The 15558-nt window shown below is 45.5% G+C and overlaps 1 protein-coding gene across 2 annotated transcripts in view; it reads right to left on the bottom strand.

Moving 5' to 3' along the window:
* The window catches only part of tbck (TBC1 domain containing kinase), a 60952-nt gene that overhangs the window by 9698 nt on the left and 35696 nt on the right, over positions 1–15558 (bottom strand). For both annotated transcript variants that reach the window (XM_046307635.1, XM_046307634.1), the window contains 2 exons: positions 14553–14734; positions 6537–6700 (listed from right to left, as the gene is read on the bottom strand). In XM_046307635.1, the coding sequence (XP_046163591.1) occupies positions 6537–6700; positions 14553–14734 (346 nt within the window). The remainder of the gene's footprint in view (positions 1–6536; positions 6701–14552; positions 14735–15558) is intronic.

Here is a 15558-nt window from a genome sequence, read left to right as displayed (position 1 = left end):
AGGGAACAGTGTTAGCCATCTGCCGAGGGAACAGTGTTAGCCATCTGCCGAGGGAACAGTGTTAGCCATCTGCCGAGGGAACAGTGTTAGCCATCTGCCGAGGGAACAGTGTTAGCCATCTGCCGAGGGAACAGTGTTAGCCATCTGCCGAGGGAACAGTGTTAGCCATCTGCCGAGGGAACAGTGTTAGCTATCTGCCGAGGAACAGTGAGTCTGAGTGCCAGCCATCTGGCTGAGGGAACAGTGTTAGCTATCTGCGAGGGAACAGTGTTAGCCATCTGCCGAGGGAACAGTGTTAGCCATCTGCCCAGGGAACAGTGTTAGCCATCAGGGAACAGTGTTAGCCATCTGCCAGGGAACAGTGTTAGCCATCTGCCGAGGGAACAGTGTTAGCCATCTGCCGAGGGAACAGTGTTAGCCATCTGCCGAGGAACAGTGTTGTTAGCCATCTGGAGGGAACAGTGAATCTGGAACAGTGTTAGCCATCTGCCGAGGGAACAGTGTTAGCCATCTGAGGGGAACAGTGTTAGCCATCTGCCGAGGAACAAGCCATCTGCCGAGGAACAGTGTTAGCATCTGCTGAGGGAACAGTGTTAGCATCTGCACTGAGGGAACAGTGTTAGCTATCTGCCGAGGGAACAGTGTTAGCCATCCGAGGAACAGTGTTAGCCATCTGAGGGAACAGTGTTAGCTATCTGCTGAGGGAACAGTGCAGCCATCTGCACTGAGGGAACAGTGTTAGCTATCTGCCGAGGGAACAGTGTTAGCCATCTGCCGAGTGAACAGTGTTAGCTATCTGCTGAGTGCCAGGCAGCCATCACTGAGGGAACAGTGTTAGCCATCTGCCGAGGGAACAGTGTTAGCCATCTGCTGAGTGCCAGGCAGCTCGTGCTGAGGGAACAGTGTTAGCCATCTGCCGAGGGACAGTGTTAGCCATCTGCCGAGGGAACAGTGTTAGCTATCTGCCGAGGGAACAGTGTTAGCTATCTGCCGAGGGAACAGTGTTAGCTATCTGCCGAGGGAACAGTGTTAGCTATCTGCCGAGGGAACAGTGTTAGCTATCTGCCGAGGGAACAGTGTTAGCTATCTGCCGAGGGAACAGTGTTAGCTATCTGCCGAGGGAACAGTGTTAGCTATCTGCCGAGGGAACAGTGTTAGCTAGCTGCTGAGTGCCAGGCAGCTCGCGCTGAGGGAACAGTGTTAGCTATCTGCCGAGTGCCAGGCATCTCGCGCTGAGAGAACAGTGTTAGCTATAGGCTGAGTGACAGGCAGCTCGCACTGAGGGAACAGTGTTAGCTAGCTGCTGAGTGCCAGGCAGCTCGCACTGAGGGAAGTGTTAGCTATCTGCTGAGTGCCAGGCAGCTCACGCTCAGAGAACAGTGTTAGCTATCTGCTGAGTGCCAGGCAGCTCGCACTGAGGGAACAGTGTTAGCTATCTGCCGAGGGAACAGTGTTAGCTATCTGCTGAGTGCCAGGCATCTCGCGCTCAGAGAACAGTGTTAGTTATCTGCTGAGTGCCAGGCAGCTCGCGCTGAGGGAACAGTGTTAGCTATCTGCCGAGTGCCAGGCAGCTCGCGCTGAGGGAACAGTGTTAGCTATCTGCTGAGTGCCAGGCATCTCGCGCTCAGAGAACAGTGTTAGTTATCTGCTGCGTGCCAGGCAGCTCGCGCTGAGGGAACAGTGTTAGCCATCTGCTGAGTGCCAGGCAGCTCACGCTCAGAGAACAGTGTTAGCTATCTGCTGAGTGCCAGGCAGCTCGCGCTGAGGGAACAGTGTTAGCTATGTGCTGAGTGCCAGGCAGCTCGCGCTGAGGGAACAGTGTTAGCTATCTGCTGAGCGCCAGGCAGTTCGCACTGAGGGAACAGTGTTAGCTATCTGCTGAGCGCCAGGCAGTTCGCACTGAGGGAACAGCGTTAGCCATCTGCTGAGTGCCAGGCAGCTCGCACTGAGGGAACAGTGTTAGCTATCTGCCGAGGGAACAGTGTTAGCTAGCTGCTGAGTGCCAGGCAGCTCGCGCTGAGGGAACAGTGTTAGCTATCTGCTGAGTGCCAGGCAGCTCGCACTGACCGAGGGAACAGTGTTAGTTATCTGCTGAGTGCCAGGCAGCTCGCGCTCAGAGAACAGTGTTAGCCATCTGCTGAGCGCCAGGCAGCTCGCGCTCAGAGAACAGTGTTAGCCATCTGCTGAGCGCCAGGCAGCTCTTGCGGAGGGAACAGTGTTAGCTATGTGCTGAGTGCCAGGCAGCTCGCGCTGAGGGAACAGTGTTAGCTATCTGCTGAGTGCCAGGCAGCTCGTGCTGAGGGAACAGTGAAAGCTAGGCACAAGCGAGCCAGAGAGAAGAACAAAAAACATATTTGTATAATTTAATAATCATTATCTGGCTTGCTCCGTTTCCGAGTGCAGTTATCGACATTATTGCTACATAATTTTAAGACGAACGGTGCTCGTCTGCTTTCCTGAAGCACTTTAGGCCACTAAATTGACTAAATTATTTCTGGGAAGAGAGAGGCCATTATACACACGGACATATTTCACTTTAGTCAAATTTAACTTGAGTTACTGAATCTTTGCTCTAGAACCCTTAAATGTAAGGTAGTCCACACAACTGTTGTTTAAAACAGCTGTGCATTAACTACTTTAAAAGGTAGCTACAGTCTGAAATCTGGTACTCTGTTCAATTATCATTTACATTCTTGAATTATGCAGGCATGGAAACCAACCACTAGTAAAACACTGGATTGGTGTGATCAATTGAATAACTTTGTGACCAACTGGAGACCCAACACTGTATTTTATCTCACAATCATCACAATGCAGGGTAGCCAGCTCTAAGTGGCCCAAAGCCCTTTTTGTTATTCAGGGTCAGGAGCCCTGGGAACCGCTGTCTATCAGGACTCTATAGAATGAAGAGGACTTTGTCTGAGGGAGGACGGTTGCCAGGTATTCCCCCTAATCCCCCTCTGATTAATGGAGCTTTAACTCCCCGTAAAATAATTATCATTCCACTGACTCTTGAGAGAGTGGCTCACTTTTAAGATGAAAGAGTATTGGTTACTTAGCGCTGGAAAGTCTACTCCTGATAAACTGAACAACTGTCAGGGAAATAGAACTAGAAGAAAACAAAACAGTCCATCTGTGCAGACAAATTGTGTTTTTGTTTTGTGATATTGCACTTTTATGAATAGCCAAGATGGATTACGAGGTTATTGATTCTGGCAACCCGTTTTTAATCTAATGGACTTATCAGGTGTATCAACGGGGGAGTGTGTGTGCTGAGTGTGTGTTAGGCTTTGTCACACACACACACACACACACACACACACACACACACACACACACACACACACACACACACACACACACACACACACACACACACACACACACACACACACACACACACACACACACACACACACACACACACACACACACACACACACACACACACACACAGGGAAGAAATCACATCCCACTTAAGGAGTTCTTTCCTCCAAGAAAGGTAAAGAAACGTAAATAAAAAATGTGTCTGGGTAACTATGTAATTATAACCAGAGGTTAAGTTGGACTTCTAATCAGATCTAACCCCCTGCACATTCACTCACCTTATTTTCTTAGCACACTCATATCCAGGGTAACTTTGTCCATTGGCTGTCAAATGTGCCAGATGTGTTCACAACCAGTGATAGGGCTGGAGGTTTTTCTAGAAGAATTACTCCAAGGACCTCAACAATGTTACCTTGTACAAGGTCAATTCACAACCCGAAGATGAAAGCAGCTTCTCCAATCAGCAGAACATATTAGTCCATCTCACACTTCTGATATATGAATTTCACAGGTATTCTCCACCCTGTAACAAAAAAGTCAAAATGTTTTTCAGTTAACCCATAAACCTCCCATCCAGTGGCGGTTTTGTAACTTTTGCCCACACAAGTTGTTTTTGCTAGTAGGTGGCTCACAGGCTAGCAGGTGGCTAACAGGCTAGCAGGTGGCTAACAGGCTAGCAGGTGGCTAACATGAGGTGGCTAACAGGCTATGGGGTAGCTAATAAGCAGGCAGAATGGATTCTCCTCCGGTCCAGACCGTGGGGCCCTACAGGGGTGTGTACTTAGTCCCCTCCTGTATTCCCTGTTCACCCACGACTGCATGGCCAAACCATCATTAAGTTTGCTGATGACAGGACAGTGTTAGGCCTGATCACCAACAATGATGAGACGGCTTATAGGGAGGTCAGAGAACTGGCAGTGTGGTGCCAAGACAACAACCTCTCCCTCAATGTGGGTAAGACAAAGGAGCTGATCTTGGACTACAGTAAAAGGCGGGCCGAACAGGCCCCCATTAACATCGATGGGGCTATAGCGGAGCGGGTCAAGAGTTTCAAGTTCCTTGGTGTCCACATCACCAACGAGCTATCATGGGCCAAACATACCAAGACAGTCGTGAAGAGGGCATAACAAAACCTTTTCCCCCTCACGAGACTGAAAAGATTTGGCATGGGCCCCCATATTCTCAAACAGTTTTACAGCTGCACCATCGAGAGCATCCTGACCGGTTGCATCACCGCCTGGTATGGCAACTGCTCGGCATCTGACCGTAAGGTGTAACGGAGGGTAGTGCGAACGGCCCAGTACATAATTGGGGCCAAGCTTCCTGCCATCCAGGACCTATATACACTGTCAGAGGAAAGCCCATAAAATTGTTAGAGACTCCAGTCACCCAAGTTAAACTTTTGTTCTCTGCCACTGCACGGCAAGCGGTACCGGAGCGCCAAGTCTAGGACGAAAAGGCTCCTCAACAGCTTCTACCCCCAAGCCATTAGTCTGCTGAACAATTCATAAAAATCACTACCGGACCATTTACATTACCCCGCCGTACACTGCTGCTACTCGCTGTTCATTTGTTACCTATGCATAGTCACTTCACCCCCACCTACATGTACAGATTACCTCAACTAGCCTGTACCGTTGCCCCCTGTATATTGCCTCGTTATGTTATTCTTATTGTGTTACTTTCAATTGTAGCCTACTTGGTAAATATTTTCTTCTTCTTCAACTGCTCTGTTGATTAAGGGCTTGTAAGTCAGCATTTCACGGTAAAGTCTACACTTGTTGTATTCAGCATTTCACGGTAAAGTCTACACTTGTTGTATTCAGCATTTCACGGTAAAGTCTACACTTGTTGTATTCAGCATTTCACGGTAAAGTCTACACTTGTTGTATTCAGCATTTCACGGTAAAGTCTACACTTGTTGTATTCAGCATTTCACGGTAAAGTCTACACTTGTTGTATTCAGCATTTCACGGTAAAGTCTACACTTGTTGTATTCAGCATTTCACGGTAAAGTCTACACTGGCTGTATTCAGCATTTCACTGTAAAGTCTACACTTGTTGTATTCAGCATTTCACGGTAAAGTCTACACTGGCTGTATTCAGCATTTCACTGTAAAGTCTACACTTGCTGTATTCAGCATTTCACTGTAAAGTCTACACTTGCTGTATTCAGCATTTCACTGTAAAATCTACACTTGCTGTATTCAGCATTTCACGGTAAAGTCTACACTTGCTGTATTCAGCATTTCACGGTAAAGTCTACACTTGCTGTATTCAGCATTTCACGGTAAAGTCTACACTTGCTGTATTCAGCATTTCACGGTAAAGTCTACACTTGCTGTATTCAGCGCATGTGGCAAATAAAGTTTGATTTGACGCAGTAGCTAACGCTCCAGACCTCCATACTCTCCTCAGCCAGATAGAGGAGAGCACAGAAGGCAAGCCAGTTCTTGAACACAGGACCAGCCATATACACAGCCAATGTATACTCTGCACAAAGCCATGGCTGAACTGAACCAACAGAAAATATTTCCAAGACTGTGTACTAGCAGTGTGTGAATGGAGTAGATCAGTCTTGGAGCTAAAAGCTACATGCAAGCCACACACACACACACACACACACACACACACACACACACACACACACACACACACACACACACACACACACACACACACACACACACACACACACACACACACACACACACACACACACACACACACACACACACACACACACACACACACACACACACACACACACAGCTATTGTACTGGTGGTGGTACTGCACAACACCAATACAGCCTGAAGGTGAAAAGCATATTTCAGTAGCGATCCCTTCTCTGGAGACATAGCCGAGGCCAATAACCCATACATTTATTCAAAAGAGGTACAGTACGACTCGTCTTTTACGACAACATGCTATAAATTCCCCTTCAAAGTAAAACAGAACACTTGGGCTCTCGTCTCTCTATGTGGTGCTAACACAAAACAGCCCGGGGGTAGAAGAGGCATATTTTAATCATCTGCCCTGAAGACCTCAGTCCCTGCTGTGCTTGCTCTTTGGGGTCGAGGTCAGTTTTATTGTAAAAGCACTTTGTGTCAACTGCTTAATGTGCTGATGTAGAAAAGGCTTCATTAATTGATTGATTAATTCCCCTCTCTCTCTCACACACACACACACACACACACTGAAGGATACTCCTCGATGCTGCGGATGTCGACGGCAAGGATCTTTGGCTTGCTGGCCTTGCTCCTCTTGGTTTGACCCCCCACCGACAGCTCACACAGATCAATGAGGTCCTCGGCTGAGATACGGGGGGACACCTCGGCTTTCAGGTCACTCAGCGCCAAGGGCTCCCGCGACTGGAGAGAAGGAGATAAGAGAGAGTTATTATGACCACTCAGGTAGAATTGGTTCCGTCAGTATACAGTCGTGACCAAAAGGTTTGAGAATGACACAAATTTAACATTTTCACAAAGTCTGCTACCTCAGTTTGCATGATGGCAATTTGCATATACTCCAGAATGTTATGAAGAGTGATCAGATGAATTGCAAAGTTCCTCTTTGCCATCAAATGAACTGAATCCCCAAAAAACATTTCCACTGCATTTCAGCCCTGCCACAAAAGTTCTCGTTAACACAGGTGTGAGTGTTGATTAGGACAAGGCTGGAGATGACTCTGTCATGCTGATTGAGTTTGAATAACAGACTGGAAGCTTCAAAAGGAGGGTGGAATCATTGTTCTTCCTCTGTCAGCCATGGTTACCTGCAAGGAAACACGTGCCGTCATCATTGGTTTGCATAAAAAGGGCTTCACAGGCAAGGATATTGCTGCCAGTAAGATGGCACCTAAATCAACCATTTATCAGATCATCAAGAACTTCAAGGAGAGCGGGTCAATTGTTGTGAAGAAGGCGTCGGGGTGCCCAAGAAAGTCCAGCAAGCGTCAGGACCGTCTCGTAAAGTTGATTCAGCTGCGGGATCGGGGCACCACCAGTACAGAGCTTGCTCAGGAATGGCCGCAGGCAGGTGTGAGTGCATCTGCATGCACAGTGAGGCGAAGACTTTCGGAGGATGGCCTGGTGTCAAGAAGGGCAGCAAAGAATCCAATTCTCATCAGGAAAAAACTTCAGATGTTCAGATATCAGATATTCTGCAAAAGGTACAGGGATTGGACTGCTGAGAACTGGGGCAAAGTCATTTTCTCTGATGAATCACCTTTCCGATTGTTTTGGGCATCCGGAAAAAGCTTGTCTGGAGAAGACAATGTCAGCACTACCATTAGTCCTGTGTCATGCCAACAGTAAAGCATCCTGAGATCATTCATGTGTGGGGTTGCTTCTCAGCCAAGGGAGTGGGCTCACTCACAATTTTGCCTAAGAACACAGCCATGAATAAAGAATGGTACCAACACATGGGGCGCAGGGTAGCCTAGTGGTTAGAGCGTTGGACTAGTAGCCAAAAAAAGTTGCAAGTTCAAAAACCCCAGCTGACAAGGTACAAATCTGTCGTTCTGCCCCTGAACAGGCAGTTAACCCACTGTTCCTAGGCAGTCATTGAAAATAAGAATTTGTTCTTAACTGACTTGCCTAGTTAAATAAAGGTAAAATAAAATAAAAATAAAAAACATTGTCAGAGAGCAACTTCTCCCAACCATCCAGGAACAGTTTGGTGACGACCAATGCCTTTTCCAGCATGATGGAGCACCTTGCCATAAGGCAAAAGTGATAACTAAGTGGTTTGGGGAACAAAACATCGATTTTTTGGGTCCATGGCCAGGAAACTCCCCAGACCTTAATCCTATTGAGAACTTCTGGTCAATCCTCAAGAGACAGGTGGACAAACAAAAACCTACAAATTCTGACAAACTCCAAGCATTGATTATGCAATAATGGGCTGCCATCAGTCAGGATGTGGCCCAGAAGTGAATTGACAGTATGCCAGGGCAGGTTGCAGAAGTCTTGAAAAAGAAGGGTCAACAGTGCAAATATTGACTCTTTGCATCAACTTCAAGTAATTGTCAATAAAAGCCTTTGACACTTATGAAATGCTTGTAATTATACTTCAGTATTCCATAGTAACATCTGACAAAAATATCTAAAGACATTGAAGCAGCAAACTTTGTGAAATTAATATTAGTGTCATTCTCAAAACTTTTGGCCATGACTGTACAGTTTGTTATTTAGTTGTCCAGCAAACATCGAACTCTCAAAGGAAGACTTGAATATCTTGGTGACAATAACAGCATTCAGTGGTACTGTACAATAGCTTTGTCAGTCTTTTGTAAATATGTAAATACTGTACGTAGTTCCCAAGAAAGCACCCGAAGCGATATCAGTGCCATTGCCGGCAAAGCAGAAAATACTTTGTACTGAGGACAGAGGATTTTGGAAAGGCACTCTCCCTTTCCAGTCGACACTACAGGATAATGCTGCCCTGGAGGTGACAGCGCAGACCGGCTCTGATGAGCCGTGTTAATGGGGAGAGCCAGGGAGTCCACTGGCACTGTGGCTATTTGTCATCAAAGACTTGAGAGTAGAAGCACGTTTTAGAAGTCTGTGTGGCAGGGACAATGGTGGCTCTGAGGTGCCAGTATCTCCTGTGAACAGAGTGTGCAGCCTGAGGGGGAATTCTACTTAGCTTTCCCTTTGTACACAGTCTTGACATCTCTAGAGGTGTGTCACTGAAGTTCTGCTTTCCAAATGACTCTTGTATAATGTCACCTAAACCTCAAAGCTTCCACGAAACATCTCCTTGTAAATATATACCATTACAGAACCTACTGCAATACATGGCAAGGGGCAGGTGATATGCGACAACGCATCATCTGAAGTAGAACGTTTGATGGATGGCGATGACCTTATGGCAGTTGAATGTATTCAAAAAAATATATCCTCCTCGGGATACACCACTAATCAAGTTGTGAAGACCTCTCACGTTCACTGATGGAGCGAGAGAGAGGATGGGATCGTGGAATGATTGCTATTAATAATAATAATAATATATGCCATTTAGCAGACGCTTTTATCCAAAGCGACTTACAGTCATGTGTGCATACATTCTACGTATGGGTGGTCCCGGGATCGAACCCACTACCCTGGCGTTACAAGTGCCATGCTCTACCAACTGAGCTACAGAAGGACCACTGGAGACCACTGATACATGCATCAACGAGCCCGATGATCTGCTGGCACAGATCACACATTTCACTGGCTGTCATGAGTCAATAGGAAGCAGGGAGCATGAACGAGAGTGCAGGGGTGAGAGGAAGAGAGAAAAAGAGTGAAAGAGAGAATTCAATTAAAAATACTTTAGGCTATTAATCCCACAAGGGACAATTGTGCAAACAAGGAGAGGATGAAGACGAAGGAGGAGGGTGCTTTACTCATACAAACGAGAGGCAGATTTTATTCACTTAACTGTCCAGTCATTGAATCGGAGGGAGGCACTCAATGTTTTAAGACCTCTGAACGCAGAGTTGGACTAAAATCAGCCATTGGAATTTTTTCACACTTTTAAAGTGTTAGTTTTCATCAGCTGTTGTACAATAAGATAAGACACATTAAAACTGAATGTTGACTGCACTGGGCCTTCAAGGCCTACAAGTCAACATGTACCTGTTCCTCCAGCTTAATAGCCACGTTATCCTTACTCATTGTGTGTTATTCCTTGTGTGAATCTTTTTTTTCTTCTATTCTCTCTCTATGTTTCTCTCTGCATTGTTGGGAAAGGCCAGTAAGTAAGCATTTCACTGATACACTATGATCAATCTACAACCTAAAAGGGTTCTTCGGCTGTCCCCAAAGGAGAACTCTTTATAGTTCCTAAACTCAGCAAAAAAAAACATCCCTTTTTCAGGACCCTGTCTCTCAAAGATAATTCGAAAAATCCAAATAACTTCACAGATCTTCATTGTAAAGGGTTTAAACACTGTTTCCCCATGCTTGTTCAATGAACCATAAACAATTAAATTAACATGCACCTGTGGAACGGTTGTTAAGACACTAACAGCTTACAGATGGTAGGCAATTAAGGTTAATATTATGAAAACTTAAAACACTAAAGAGGCATTTCTACTGACTCTGAAAAACACCAAAAGAAAGATGCCTTAGGTATGCTGCAAGGAGGCATGAGGACTGCAGATGTGGTCAGGGCAATAAATTGCAATGTCCGTACTATGAAACGCCTAAGACAGCACTACAGGGAAACAGGACGGACAGCTGATCATCCTCGCAGTGGCAGACCACGTGTAACAACACCAGCATAGGATCGGTACATCCGAACATCACACCTGCAGGACAGGTACAGGATGGCAACAACAACTGGCCGCGTTACATCAGGAACACACAATCCCTTCATCAGTGCTCAGACTGTCCACAATAGGCTGAGAGAGGCTTCGAAGTCACTAAACAGCCATGACTGATAGGAGGGCTCCATAAAGAGGTAAAAAAGGCTGTACAATGACCACACACACAGGCCAGCGGGCACACACACAGCCACGCCTACACACACACAGCCACGGGCACACACACACACACAGGCCGGCGGGCGCACACACACACACAGCCACGGGCACACACACACACACACAGACTGACAATAATACAACAAATAGTTTGGATTAGCACAGGCAAACTGTAAGCACCTTATCCAATCAGCAGTGAGAAAGCAGGAGAAAGACTGATAAGAGCAATCCATTATGATGATAACTGTTGCTTGGATAAGGTAACTGGATGATGTCCTAAAAGAGATCACAATCAATATAAAGCTCTTTAAAAGCCAAGCCTAGAATGCATTAAGAAGTGAATAAGATGTCATAAATGTGTATAATCAGACAGCTTTAATATCTACTCCACACACACACACACACGATAGTGGGTTTGATTCCCGGGACCACACGTATGCAAAATTTACATTTACATTACATTTAAGTCATTTAGCAGACGCTCTTATCCAGAGCGACTTACAAATTGGTGCATTCACCTTATTTGAGTCTGTCTGTTAGCATCTAGTAAAATGTGTGCACGCATTGATTGGATAAAAGTATCTGCTAAATGGCATTATAATATAATGACCCAGGCTCAGTTCAGTATGGAGTAAGTATTTTGAAATGGTGTGAAACAGGGAGAAACAGTCCACATTTGTCCAATAACGCTTTAAATTTGTACTATCTGTTGCAAAACACTTTGCGATGGTGTGCACTACCTTCACAAAGAAATGGAGGAAGGATATTCCTCCCCACATTTATTCTTTTTCGATCATATTGAATAAGATTATATGGACGGGGGGTCCTCCCGATGATCCTAGAACTGCACTTTATAAATACAGAACCTAATGTCTTTTATGTTCCATTAATGGCCACGCGGTAGTTACCAATGTCCCTCTCAACTAAAGTGAAGTAACTTGTCCTAATGTCTTTTATGTTCCATTAATGGACACGCGGTAGTTACCAATGTCCCTCTCAACTAAAGTGAAGTAACTTGTCCTAATGTCTTTTATGTTCCATTAATGGACTAATGTCTTTTATGTTCCGGTAGTTACCAATGTCCCTCTCAACTAAAGTGAAGTAACTTGTCCTAATGTCTTTTATGTTCCATTAATGGCCACGCGGTAGTTACCAATGTCCCTCTCAACTAAAGTGAAGTAACTTGTCCTAATGTCTTTTATGTTCCATTAATGGACACGCGGTAGTTACCAATGTCCCTCTCAACTAAAGTGAAGTAACTTGTCCTAATGTCTTTTATGTTCCATTAATGGCCACGCGGTAGTTACCAATGTCCCTCTCAACTAAAGTGAAGTAACTTGTCCTAATGTCTTTTATGTTCCATTAATGGACACGCGGTAGTTACCAATGTCCCTCTCAACTAAAGTGAAGTAACTTGTTTGTCTTTTAGTTCAGGGGCAATGTCCCAGACTAAAGTGAAGTAACTTGTCCTAATGTCTTTTATGTTCCATTAATAAAATGTTACCAATGTCCCTCTCAACTAAAGTGAAGTAACTTGTCCTAATGTCTTTTAATAAAATGCCTCCGTGTTTTTGTGACAGACAGACTCGAGCTCGGCCCAGAGCAGAGCGGCACTTTTTAATAAAATGCCTCCGTGTTTTTGCTGACAGACAGACTCGAGCTCGGCCCAGAGCAGAGCGGCACTTTTAATAAAATGCCTCCGTGTGTTTGCTGACAGACAGACTCGAGCTCGGCCCAGAGCAGAGCGGCACTTTCTAATAAAATGCCTCCGTGTTTTTGCTGACAGACAGACTCGAGCTCGGCCCAGAGCAGAGCGGCACTTTTTAATAAAATGCCTCCGTGTGTTTGCTGACAGACAGACTCGAGCTCGGCCCAGAGCAGAGCGGCACTTTTAATAAAATGCCTCCGTGTTTTTGCTGACAGACAGACTCGAGCTAGGCCCAGAGCAGAGCCGGGTCCTGGGTCCAGGCATACAGTAAACACTTCATTTCTCTGGTGTCATGACAACATCATCTCGCCCGGATTTAATGAAATGTTCTTTGGGAAATTGAATAAGTTACTCACTGCACGCTGTAGGGCATACAGTCAACCAAACAGATATGAACTCAACATGCATATTGATAAATGATATGATAGAATCCATCTTCAGACGTGGTCGTTTCTTTCAACTTCTGGGTGTCGAGTAAAATGTGATGTTATTTAACTAAAATGATCAAACCCAGATAAGCAGACTAGGATCTTGAAGGAGAGTTTTTTTTTTAAGTAACAATTTCATGTGCAATTCAAAAAACAGGAAAAATATATACTATAACGTTATTCGCTGAAATGTATGGAACACACAGTAGTAGAAAACAGGGACATGAAATAAAGTGGGAAGCATCATGGTTTTGGTATCCTTATGGTTTCTGTAGCTGCAATAAAACCATCATTCATAGAACATGGTATTAATAAGAGAAACTGGATTCAGGTCAATACTCTAGCCTCCCTCTAAGATTGGCCATTATGTTGCATGTACCTGGTTCTCCTCTGTTACCCCCAAAAGAAAGCCTAGCGCTGTAAACCAACCTCTCTGTGACTGCCGTTTCACAGCTGTGTTCCTGTTCCTCCCTGCCTTTATGTGATTTCTGAGGAAGAATCTTGAGGGCACTGCAGACTATCGTTACACGGTAAACCGAACCTTAGGTACTTTTCCCAATACGACAACATGAAAAATGGTTTGGTACTAGAATTTGTTACCTTCGGTTCTGTCAAACGTGTCTCACGTCATATAGGGATTGAGAGGATTGTGTCTGTCTAGTAAATTTGTCTGAATCTTCTCAAGAGGGCAGTAGTAAGCTAGCCAGGATACTTGTGGGTGGTAATCTGGTGTGCCTGTACGTGTGTGTGTGTGTGTGTGTGTGTTAGTGTGTGTATTTCAAAAGTACTCACAAGGGTAGTAAAAATGTAAATTATTATAACAATAACTGACATTTTGCCAGTCCCCAAAAGGAAAAGGGCTATTTTAGGGTTACAATTAGGGTTGAGGTTCATGGCTCAGATTTAGGTTTCAGGTTAGGATAATAAAACCAACGTGTGTGTGTGTGTGAGGGGTATGAGTTTGGCTATGCGTGAATGTGAGTACACACACACACACACACACACACACACACACACACACACACACACACACACACACACACACACACACACACACACACACACACACACACACACACACACACACACACAGTGAGTGAGTGAGTGAAAGTGTCCATATCTGTGTGTGAGTGAAAGTGTCCATATCTGTGTGTGAGTGAAAGTGTCCATATCTGTGTGTGAGTGAAAGTGTCCATATCTGTGTGTGAGTAAAAGTGTCCATATCTGTGTGTGAGTAAAAGTGTCCATATCTGTGTGTGAGTAAAAGTGTCCATATCTGTGTGTGAGTGAAAGTGTCCATATCTGTGTGTGAGTGAAAGTGTCCATATCTGTGTGTGAGTAAAAGTGTCCATATCTGTGTGTCCATATCTGTGTGTGAGTGAAAGTGTCCATATCTGTGTGTGAGTAAAAGTGTCCATATCTGTGTGTGAGTGAAAGTGTCCATATCTGTGTGTGAGTGAAAGTGTCCATATCTGTGTGTGAGTGAGTGTCCATATCTGTGCGTGAGTGAAAGTGTCCATATCTGTGTGCGAGTGAAAGTGTCCATATCTGTGTGTGAGTGAATGTGTCCATATCTGTGTGTGAGTCGTGTGTGATGATGGAGGAGTGCTCACCAGGTCCGTCTTGGGCATGTCCTGGTAGTCTGAGGAGTAGTAGTTGGCCGCCTTGCCAAAGCCGTTGGTGCTGCTGTCTCCCTGGGCCTTGGGAGGCTGGGCATGCTGGCGGTAAGTGGCGCTCTTGGGAGTCCAGCAGAACAGGTTGATGGATTCCCGGACGCAACGCTCAATGTCAATCTCTGGAAGGAGGAAGGGAAACATTCTTCATTTTGTTCTCTATTTCACTGCCCCCTTTTTCTGTGCTAATGAAATGTGGCTAATGAGAACTTTTGGCATGGCCTGCCACCGACCCAGACAAAATCAAATATGAGATGGCTCTTTATTCCAGGAACGGGGGGGTAAGGGTTTGTCAGGACAGGCTACGGTAGAGGGGCGGTATGCTCTCAGTGTACAGGACTTCACAAATATATGGTTACAGACAGGAGGTCATTCCAGTGAAACACTGGTAGTCAGATTCCTCTCCAGCCAAGCAAGCAGGCAAGCAAGCAGGCAGGCAGACAGAGACAGACACAGAGACCGAGACAGAGAGGGAGACCGACAGACAGGCAGCTGGGCATTCCATGGCAGTGTGTGTGTGTGTGTGTGTGTGTGTGTGTGTGTGTGTGTGTGTGTGTGTGTGTGTGTGTGTGTGTGTGTGTGTGTGTGTGTGTGTGTGTGTGTGTGTGTGTGTGTGTGTGTGTGTGTGTGTGTGTGTGTGTGTGTGTGTGTGTGTGTGTGTGTGTGTGTGTGTGTGTGTGTGTTACACTTTGTCAGACAGATGCGATTTGATTCAGTTGATTATGTGGCGGTTGATTGAATGAGGGGGGATCTGACACAGTCAGGGCTACAAATCAACTGTTGGACTGGAGGGACTCTGGCAACTGCTAGCTAGGTAATGGGGATATGGAACCCTATTAAAAAGGCAGTCTGGGATTTGGCCTCTTCTATTCAATTGCCATTTTGATTAAATACCCCTTGATTCATGAAGAATATAACTTAATGCATGTCTAAGTACAACTGTCCT

The sequence above is a fragment of the Oncorhynchus gorbuscha genome, linkage group LG17, assembly GCF_021184085.1.
Source record: "Oncorhynchus gorbuscha isolate QuinsamMale2020 ecotype Even-year linkage group LG17, OgorEven_v1.0, whole genome shotgun sequence".
Lineage (NCBI taxonomy): Eukaryota > Metazoa > Chordata > Actinopteri > Salmoniformes > Salmonidae > Oncorhynchus > Oncorhynchus gorbuscha.
This window is presented reverse-complemented; position numbering and strand designations above follow the sequence as displayed.